This window comes from Sceloporus undulatus, chromosome 1, assembly GCF_019175285.1.
Source record: "Sceloporus undulatus isolate JIND9_A2432 ecotype Alabama chromosome 1, SceUnd_v1.1, whole genome shotgun sequence".
NCBI lineage: Eukaryota > Metazoa > Chordata > Lepidosauria > Squamata > Phrynosomatidae > Sceloporus > Sceloporus undulatus.
The window spans coordinates 189390875-189402067 of record NC_056522.1 but is presented as its reverse complement, the minus strand read 5'-3'; the positions used below and the strand labels follow the sequence as shown (position 1 = coordinate 189402067).

Here is an 11193-nt window from a genome sequence, read left to right as displayed (position 1 = left end):
GGGGGGGGGGGGGGGGAGAAAAGCCAGGGAGAGTGAATGAGAAGCTCACCTCGGCTGGAGGAGGAGGAGGAGGAGGAGGGAGGGAGCCAAGGGAAGTGGCCAGGACCATCAGCCTCCTCTCTTCCACTGAAGACTGCTGGCAAGAGGCTCTGCCCCCACCTGCACTTTGAGACCCCTTTAACTGCCAAAGCTCAATGCTCTGGAATTCTGGGGTCTGTGTGAGGCATTTGGCCTTCTCTGTCAGAGAGCTCTGGTGCCACAATAAACTACAATTCCCAGGATTCCATAGCACTGAGCCCTAGCAGTCCAAGCAGTGTGTTTTGGACACACAGATCCTCCAAATGAATCCAGTCCCTAGCTTTTATATCTCTCTCACACACTGCAGGAATAATAACCCACTTTAACTCAGTGCTAGGGAATCCTGGGAATGCTAGTGTTTGGGAGACATTGAGACTTCTCTGTCAGTGATGGCTCTGAGGCCACAATAGACTACAATTCCCAGGATTCCCCAGCACTGAGCAGTCTCAAACTGGACCATTTCCTCAGTGTGGATGCAACTGGGGAGGAATTCTGGGCACTGCAGTTCAACTACGTTTGGAGGGTTATGGGACTCCCTGTCAGAGATAGCTCTGGGGCCACAATGTACTACAATTCCCAGCATTCCCCAGCACTAACCCAGGACAGTTAAGTCACTCTCAAACTGGATTATTTCCTCAGTGTGGATGCAGTTTTGGTGAGGAACTCTGGGCATTTCAGTCCAGCATTGTTTTATTTCTGCAGTGCATTTTGGACCAGAGACAAGGTGACCAGGCATCCTCCTCCTTTTCCAGGACATGTCCTCCATTTGGATCATGGCTAAGAAGCATGGATTTATAATTACATGGGTGTTTTTAGCTTTTATTTTTGGCCATGTCCTACATATTTTTGCTTGGGTGCCCTACATTTTGGGGTGAGGGCATTGGTCACCTTGGTCAGAGAGCTTTCCAGGGGTTAACTGCCATTCTGCTGTGGTGCTGGAACAAACCACCATTCCCAGAATTCCATAGCATTCAGCAGAAGCAGTTAAAGTGGTCTCAAACCAGATTATTTCTCCAGTGTAGATGCAGCCCAAGCCTTTTGCCTCTCTTATGCCTGAGATTTCAAAGCCCAGCCTTGGCACCACAACAAACTACAAATCCCAGGATTCCATAGGATGGAGTGATGAGAGTGAAAGCAGTGTGGCAGCAGCCTAACTGTGCTTAATGCAGTTCTTAAGATGGTGCACCTCTTGCCTACAGAGTCTCACAAGACTTTTTTGTTTAACAACTTGTACCCATTAACTCCATTTCATGTCTCCTTTATTTAGTGGGGAGGAATACAGTACAGACAAAACAAGTCAAAATGAAGAAAAACCAAAGTCCCTTGATCAAAGGGTTTGGTTGTGGAATAAGCCTCTGAAATAGGCAAGAGGCAATGTTAAAATAAAGCCATGTTCAATGCTCAAATGGGGTTGTTGGGAAGGGGGGGGGGGGGGTGGCCAGAAAGGGAAGTACATTTCCGTGATCTGTCTAGGAATAATGTCAAAATGTCCTCCATTTTGATCATGCCTAAGAAAGATGCATTTATATTAACATTTCAAAAAAAGCCTCAATTTTTTGCGTGTCCTCCATTTTTATAAAATGTGTCCTACATTTGAAAATGTTGTCCTGCATTTGTCCTACATTTGTCCCGGTTTGGAGGTCCTCACTTATGGCAACCCTACTTGAATCCCATCTTGGGAGAAAGATGAGATATAAATTCGATAAATAAATACACAATATTACATTTTGTTACAGATCTGTATCTTTTTTTTTTTAATTCCACCCTCCACTGACATATACTTTGTCTCTTCAGAACTCTTCTTTATTAATGAGAAATGATGCTAAAGATGAAAAAGAGTTCTAATGTATTTGTTCCCTGGAGGTGCCATGTGGCAGGATACCAAAACCAGACAGTGAATCAAAGAGGAAGAGCTCTCAGTAGAAATGTTTTGAACGCTTTGTAGCATATACAGAACATTTCCCTGCACAACTGAGTCACTGCTCCCCACTTCCAAAGAAAAAGCATGACCTACAGAGATCAAAGTTAGAGCTACATGCAGGAGCCAGGGATCCTAGTTTCAGTCTCTGGCATTCTCTAGTTTAAAAAATCAGGTAGCTAAGAACCCCACTGCTTTCTTCATCCATTTTACATTAATATTTGTTTATTTCAGTCTCTTAATCTTACACTGTGAGGCTAATGAAGTAAAGTGATGGTTGCACAACATTCATTTTGTTGTGTGACCTGTTTTAAAGGAACTGTTGACATCAGTATTCAGGAAGGAATTAACTCGGGGGTGATCAATACATAATACATAATCAATACATAATCATTAAAGCACCCCCAGCTTTGTTGCTTATGTTGGCCCCTTATGGCCAAGTCCTGAAACCTCCTTCCCACCCTCTCATCACCCAAATAAAATGGGCATAATAGCTGCAGCCACATTGATTAAAATGTGTAACATTCTGGAGCAGGCTTTGGCTGGCAAGGGAGTAAAGGAAGTAGAAACCAAGAGAGGAGGAAATGGACTGGAGGGCATTGAGGAAAGGTTTTACTGAATGATTCAAGTTCCTAGCACTGTCAAAATAATAAACACACTAAAGGAGTGTGTGTTTATGTGCCTTCAAATCATCTATTGACTTAGTACAAAGCGATTAATTGTCATGCAGCCCAAATAATAATGTACAAAACCAGAAAATAAAATCAATACATTTCTCTTGCTTTTAAAATTGATGAGGCAGTAGACATCCTGGAACAAGACAGCACAGAGCCATATGATACATTTCCTCCAGTCCTAATCCTCTCATTGTAGAGTTGGTTGCATAAAAAATAATACAGAATAATATAGAATAATCCTACTTTTTACTGAATCTAGCACAGAGGGCACCTCCCAACCTCTTCTAAACTCTTATGACCTAAAATAACTAATTCATAGCCAATCAATCTATGGAATCCAGTTACATTGGAGAATAATCAAATGTATTAATAATTTAGCAAATTAAAATACAAGTTGAGTCTCCCTTATCCAGAATTCCAAAATCTGAAATACTCCAAAATCTAACGCTTTTTTCATGGGTGACTTAGATAGTGTCATCTTTTCTTTTTGATGGTTCAGTGTACACAAACTTCATATTATATATAAATTTATTTTCAGGCTATGTGTATAGCATGCATACGAAACATAAATGAACTTCATGTTTAGACTTGAATCCCATCAAACATAGCTTATTATGCAGAGCCTCTGCAGGGACAGCAGATTAAGATGGTCCACCCGAGGAGGCTTATGGATCCGGATGGATTCCTGATGGCTCTTGGAGAGTTTCCTGTTTCCTTGGCAGGTGATCCTGTTGAAGCCCTGGCAGATCTTGATGCCTGCTTGCCCTGCATTGTTGGATAAGTTTCAGTTTGCACAGTCTAGGGATGTGGACAGGATCCTTGGAGAAGTGAAAGCCACTACGTGCATACTGGATCCTTGCCCTTCCTGGCTTTTGAAAGCAACCAGAGAGGGACTGGCCGAGCGGGCAACGAGGGTGACAAATGCCTCGCTGCAGCAAGGTAGATTTCCATCCTGTCTAAAGGAGGCTGTGGTGAGGCCGTTACTGAAAAAGAGCACCCTAAATCCCACTATTTTGGATATCTATAGGGCAGTCTCTAACATTCTATTCTTGGGCAAGGTTCTGGAACAAGTGGTGGCCTCCTAACTTCAGGGGTTTCTGGATGAAATGGATTATCTAGATCCATTTCATTTTGGCCTCAGACCTGGTTATGGGATGGAGATGGCTTTGGTTGCCTTGGTGGATGACCTACACAGGGAACTGGACAAGGGGGAGTGTGTCCCTGTAGTCCTGCTGGATCTCTTAGTGGCATTCGATACAATTGGCCATGGTATCCTTCTGGGCCGCCTTTCTGGGATGAGACTTGGGGGCACTGTTATGCAGTGGTTCAGGTCTTTCTTGGAGGGACAAACTCAGAAGGTGGTGTTGGGGGACTCCTGTTTGATTCTTTAACCATTGGCCTGTGGGGTCCCTCAGAGTTCAGTTCTGTCTCCCATGTTATTCAACATCTACATGAAACCATTGGGAGAGGTCATCTGGAGTTTGGGGGTGCGGTGTCACCAGTATGCAGATGACAATCAACTCTATCTCTCCTTCCCATCTGATTCCAAGAAATCAGTCTCTGTCCTGAACCAGTGTTTGCTGTCAGTAATGGACTGAATGAGGGCAAACAAATTGAAGCTTAATCCAGACAAGACAGAGGTGCTCCTAGTCAGTCGTAAAGCAGATCAGGGAATAGGGTTCAGCCTTTGTGCTGGATGGGGTTACATTCCTCCTGGAATCTCAGGCTCACAGCTTAGGTGTGCTCCTGGATTCAGATCTGAGCCTGGATGCCCAAGTCTTAGCAGTGCCCAGGAATGCATTTGCACAGCTTAAACTTGTGCGCTAGGTGTACCCATTCCTTGAGACACCAGATCTGTCTACGGTGGCACGTGCCTTGATTACATCCCATTTGGACTACTGCAACACGCTCTAGGTGGGGCTGCCTTTGGAAACTGTCTGGAAACTTCAGTGGGTTCAAAATGCTGCAGCCGGAATGCTGACCGGAGCCAGTTACAGGGAACATATAAATCCCTTGTTAAAGCAGCTTCACTGTCTATCTGTTTGTTTCCGGGCACAATTCAAAGTGCTAGTCATGACCTATAAAGCTCTACATGGCTTGTGTCCAGACTATTTGAGGAACCGTATCTCTCCATACAAACCTGTGAAAGTGCTAAGATCTGCAGAAGTCCCACCAAGATTACAAGCTTGCCTGGTGAGGACACGAGAGAGAGTCTTCTTGGTGGCTGCTCTCACCCTTTGGAATACCCATCCACAGGATGCTAGACTGGCCCCCTCCCTGCTGGCCTTTTACTGGCAGGTAAACACATTCCTATGCAGGCAGGCTTTTTGAAGTCATGCGAGCCTGGTTTTATTTTGTGGCAGGTTGTTTTAGATTATGTTTTTAACTTTTGTATATTTTATATGATTTTATATTGGATATGTTTTAATGGTTTTGAATTTTTTTGCGATTTTAAATGTTTGACCTGTGAGTTGCCATGGATCCCTCCAGGGAGAAAGGCAGCATATAAATGAAATAAACAAAATAAAGAAATACAGTAAATAAATTCCAAAATATTCTAAAACACTTCTTGTCTCAAGCATTTCAGATTAGGGAATGATTTTTCCAAGCTCTGCTTCTGGTTCCTCCTCTTTCCGTCTGTCCAAGTCGTGATATGAACTAATTAATAAAAAGAAATTGAAAAGGGATTTTAATTTTTCACAAACCTCACTTATACTTGATTGTCACACTTATTGAATTCAATGCTTGGAATAAATTGGCAGATTGACTTTTCTCAATACTGTAGTTAGATATGCACATAAAAATACAGCGGGGCCTCGTTATCAATGGGCTTGCTATCCGCGGATTTAGGCATCCATGGACAGCAAGCCTGCATTGTCCCTAATGGTAGTGAATGCATGCAGCCACAGCACCATTAGAAATAGCCCTGTTTTCCCCAGTGGCGGCGTGCACTGCCTTTGGGGACAGTGGGACTTCAGGTAAGCCCCGATTGTTTGGAAGTCCCATTGTCTCTAATGGCTGCACCGCTGTGTGCACATGCCACCATTGGGGACAATGGGGGCTGTTCCGAATGGCATTGCAGCCGCGTGCATGTACCGCCATTGGGAACAATGAAATTTGCAGTCCTGTGGTTTTTGATATCTGCGAGGGGGGAGGCACTGAACAGATCCCCCACAGATACTGAGGTCCCACTGTAGTACAATACAACCTATGGGATGCCTTCCCAGACATACCATGAAAACATGAAACTTATTGAAATGAATCTTTTGGTGGAAGTTGACCATAGAGTCATATAGGAAGACCTAGAAATCCTGGGTCCTTAAGAGCAAATCTGTATTCAAACCCTGGCAGAAGTATACTATAGAATTGCACTGGAGGAGATAGAAAATGCCTAGCAATAGCAGTTACATTTCTGTACTGCTTATTGGTATACTTAAGCATTCCCTAAGCAATTTACAATGTGTAAGCCAATTGCCTCCAACAAGCTGAGTAGTCATTTTAGCTACCTACGAACGGATGCAAGGCTGAGTGCACCCTGGAGCCCTGCCTGGGATTGAACTCACAACCTTGTGGCTGTGAATGGCTGCAGTACTGGTCTTTAGTCACTGTGCCACCAGGGCTCCTAAAGTGTACCAGAGTGTACATATTTTTTTCAGACATGGATGAATGAAACCATGGGTATTGCAGATAGAGGGGTCATATTGTACTCTAAAGAACAATGTTGAGCAACTTGTTATAGTCCATAGCTCAGGTTTAAAAGATTTACTTGGATTATAAAAATCACCAACAGCTAGATTCTGATCTGTAAATTAAGATGTAGGGTTTCATCCAGGATTTTCCTATTACAGAAGGAAGGGCCTCATCCATGGAAAGTTTCTGGTACAGCAGAGTAATTCCACTGACAGAATGGGGTGGGGGGGGGAGTTGGTTTTTCTCTATTTTGCTCTTCCCGCTGCAGCCCACTACATCCACTCACAAACTGTTGTGGGCCTGTGGGATGGCTCTGAAATGTAGGGGAGATTTTATTCAGGCCTCTAGCGGCATAGGCAACTGAAGAAAAAAGATCTCCCTTAAGGGCCTGCTTCTGTAACGAACTCACAAAGTTTTAAAAACTATTAGGGATGTATAATTCATTTGCTGGGTATTTTTATTCCTTCTGGTTCCATATGAAAAGATAATCACAGAATGGTTTATTTCTTTCAGATTCATCTCATTCACTTCGTCGAGATGAAACAATTGTCATCGCTCTGGCATCGGTATCTGTATTGGCTGTTTTGGTGGTTGCTCTTTTCTTTGGATACAGGATGCTTGTAGGTAAGTTTTATTCATTTTGTAAGCAGGAATAGAAGTAATTCTTTGTCATTTTTTTTCTCATTGTCATTATGTTCTTGTTACTTTGTCCCTTGCTCTTACTCACAACTTTATTCTATTTGTCAATATAGAATTTTTAAATTTCTCAAAAAAAATGGTCTTGAAACCTGTTTAACAGATCAGAATGTGGTCATCAGTTTACTGTCAGTTTAGTATAATTCCAGAAAATTAGGTTTTAGATTCTCAGGGAGATTCCTAAACTGTAATGACTAGAACACCTTGCCCATGTGGCCTCCCTATCCTTTGTTGAGGTGCTTCATCAGTACTAGATCTTCAGACATGAGATGAAGATGACCCATGGGATACAGATGTTGTAGGACTGCAGCTCCCATCGTCCTCACCCAGTATAGCCATAATCCCTGGGATTATAGCATTTGTAGCCCAAATACAGCCAGGGCACAAAATTGGGAGAGCCCGCTATAGCTTTTAAAGGTGTTTGAAAACGTTTTTTAAATAGTCGGTGCTGTAGAGTATTCATATATTACCATAATTCAGACTTGTTTTAATAAACCACAGTATGAACTAGCATATTCATGTGTGTGCAGCCCAGCCCATTCACTCCTGCTGAGCTTTCCCTTTTGCATGAGTGGCTAAGCACACCAGGAGGGAAATACCTTGTCATTATCTTGGAATCAAACATTTCAGTTAAATACACTGAAAACAAGCCAAGATATGTATACCAGTAATACACCCTGTATGTTTTGCCTTGTTTGGGTACACTTAATAATAATCCCAGATTTGAACATCCCTCCCTATTTTGTTCATTGGCTCACGTGAAGGGAAGAGCAAAGTTGAAAAGAATTAATAGCATACAATTTATCTACATTGTGATTTATTAAACCAGAATTCCTGGCTTGTTATTGCATGAGCATTTTGATCCAGGCCTTAACTTATGTTTGGATCTTTTTCCTTAGGGGATCGTAAACAAGGTCTGCACAGTATGGATATGATGGAAGCAGCAGCATCAGAACCCTCATTAGACCTGGATAATTTGAAGCTGCTGGAGGTAAGTTTGCCATCTGGAGTAGTGAGAACCCTTTCTTGGCATTTCACGTGATTTATGAATCATCTGTTCCATTTAGTACCAGATGTTCTTACCAGTGCAAATAAGTATATAAATATTTTCCTTCATCAGCAAATAGGCTGATAATTATTTGGTGACATGGTACATTTGTTGTTGTTGTTGTTGTTGTTCGGAACTAGGCTAAGATAAAGGGTTGCACTACTTCTCCTATAATGTCACTAAAGAATGTTTGTAAAGAAAATATTCAATTTGACATTTATAGCTGTCATTTAGAAAGAAAAAAAAGGCAGAATGCTATGGAACTATGCCTGCTTATGTTCTTTAGTGGTCATTTGGAGAAGTGTGCAGTAACTCCCTATCTACACAACCCACCTGTCTCCTGACAGCTCCTCTTCCAGTCTTGCAGTGTCCAAATGTAGTCAGGGAGCATCCAAGCATCCACACATAGTAACATAGCTGGTCACTACTTTGTCACCTCCACCAAGTGATTGTGGGAGAGGTGACAGGATACAGGTGGGTTCTGCACTCAGGGAGAGGGAGCAGAGTTTTCTGTTCTCCTAGAGCCATCTGGGATTACAGTTCATGTATTACTAATATTCACAGGGTTGAGGAGTACCTGTTTTGAACACAATCATGGAGACCCATAGGGTGTGCATGGTGTGTTTTTAATCTTATTGTTATGTTTTAAAAATGCTTTTATATTATTTTAGTTAGTAGTGTTTTACTTGAATAATGTACTTAATTGGTTTTTTAAAAACTTTTTTTTCCTTGTTAGGCTTTTAGAGACTTAGAGACAAAACAAGTGGTCAAAAAGAGCCAGCTTCCTGGCAGACAGCCGCACACCCCCAGTCTGCCAAGAAGCCACACGGCCAACTGCACATGTGGCAGATCCACAGCATTTGGCAGTGCAGCGTTTACTCACGCTGCGCTGAATAAACGCTAAAAATCACCACTACCACGGCAAAGCCACTCTTTCCTCGGTGCAAAAAGGAGCAATAATTTTCTGCTGCTCCCTTTTGCGCCGGGAAAAGGCTGGGTTGGGGCCATGGTGAGTGGTTGGCGAGCAAAAGGGAGGCGGCAAGCTGCTCCTTACCCACCGTCTGTTTTGCCCCTTTGTTTTCATCTGAGCTGTAGACCACCTTGGATCTTATGTTGGGAGAAAGTCAAGAGATAAATAAAATAAATAATAATACAGTCAAATAAATAATAAATACTGTTTTAATTTGAGTGAAGCTTTGTGTCATAAAGGTCCAAAACACACTGCAGAAATAGTCCAGTTTGATACCGCTTTAACTGCCCTTGTTTAATGCTAGGGAATCCTGGGAGTTGTAGCTTATTGTGACACCAGAGCTCTTTCCAACAGAGAAGGCTAAATGTTTTACAAAACTACGGTTCCCAGAATTCCCTAGCATTGAACCAGAGCAGTTAAAGCGGCTTCAAACTGGATTATTTCTGCAGTGTGTTTTGGACCAAAGTCAATTTGATATTAAATATTATATTATTAAATCATGTGAGCAGGATTTGGTCCCCACCTTTTTAAAGTAACAGCATCTTCAGGGGATCCTGATCCAAATTGGGGCTTTTGTGTAGGTAGATTAATGTTTCCCCACCTTCCCATGCTATTTCCCCATTTTAAAAAATCCTTCCCATTTTAAAAAAATCCACCCACATCCCAACTTCTGTTGTTGTAAAGGCCACCTTGGTTTTCAGTGCAGGAGCAACACAAGAGAGAGAGCTAAGATCTCTTTCTTTGAACTGAAGTCTCAGTCCAGATTGAGGGGAGTGTTGGTGTTGCTGTTTTTTGAAGAAGAGAAGATAAAATGAGAGTATTTTAATCACAGGATTCAAAGGCATGGTTATTATCATGTTTAGTCTGTTACTATCTTAGCAAAACTATTCCTGGCTATTGGGGGTTCACTCAGGAACAGGATCCATTACATTCAAGATGTGTTAGCTGGAAAACAAACTGACAGCCCTCAGTGTACACACATAGATGCACTCTTGCTTTTTTTGAGTCTTGCCAAGTTGTACAGTGGACCCTTGTTATACGCTGGGGTTTGGTTCCAAAATCCCCCGTGGATAACAAAATCTGTGGATGCTCAAGTCCCATTAAATATAATGACATAGCAAAATGGTGTCCCTTATAAAAAATGGAAAATCAAGCTTTGATATTTGAAATTTATACTTTTTCGGAACATTTTCAAACTGTGGATGCTTGAATCCGTGTATAAGAAGGGCCGACTGTACATACGGGAATGAAATGCTGTGCAACAGATGAAAGGCCACAGTCCAACACTGATATCTGAATATGCAAGCTCATTCAGATCAACAGATTTAAGTGTGTTTTTGTTGGATAATGTCCAGAATATGGAGTTAATGTTATTTAGAAGTTGAACTAATGACCATTTTACAAAAAATTCACAGCTGATTGGTCGAGGGCGATATGGAGCAGTGTACAAAGGTTCCTTAGATGAGCGTCTGGTGGCTGTAAAAGTGTTTTCTTTCACTAATCGCCAAAACTTCATCAATGAGAGAAACATATACCGAATCCCGCTGATGGAACATGACAACATTGCCCACTTCATTGTTGGGGATGAGAGATTCACTGCAGATGGACGCATGGAGTATTTATTAGTGATGGAATATTATCCCAATGTAAGTAATAATTTGAAGAGTTACTTGAGATCTGTGGGAAAATATATAGTAAAGGCAAATGTATGTACGGTAGTTACAGCAAAAGTATTCTATGGGAATTTATGTAAATAAATGAATGTTCAGAAATCCAAGTATACTAATCTTGTAGCATTGCATCTTTTTTAAACAGTAGAACTCAGGGTAAAGAAGAGCAAGCCAAGAGTTGAATTTTATACAAACCCATTTCCACGGTTTTGTCTCATTCTAACATCCCACTCAAAAAGAAGAAGAAAACATAGGGCTTTACAGAACACATAGTCTTGAATGAAGCTTGGAAATAATTTGTTAAAAATTAATGCATTTTTCTAAATTCGTTAAAAAAATCCAGCAACTTTTAAAGATATTTTTGATACTTTAATAATTAAACATAAATAACATTGTTTATAGTAACAGTTAATATTTTGTGTTAACTTGCTTTGCTACTCTTGCAG

At 41.6% G+C, this 11193-nt stretch overlaps 1 protein-coding gene across 1 annotated transcript in view; it reads left to right on the top strand.

The window, feature by feature from the left end:
• BMPR2 (bone morphogenetic protein receptor type 2) overlaps nt 1–11193 on the top strand; it is a 156888-nt gene that overhangs the window by 120225 nt on the left and 25470 nt on the right. The window contains exons 4-6 of the mRNA XM_042452629.1: nt 6877–6987; nt 7959–8050; nt 10493–10723. Coding sequence (XP_042308563.1) covers nt 6877–6987; nt 7959–8050; nt 10493–10723 — 434 coding nt within the window. The remainder of the gene's footprint in view (nt 1–6876; nt 6988–7958; nt 8051–10492; nt 10724–11193) is intronic.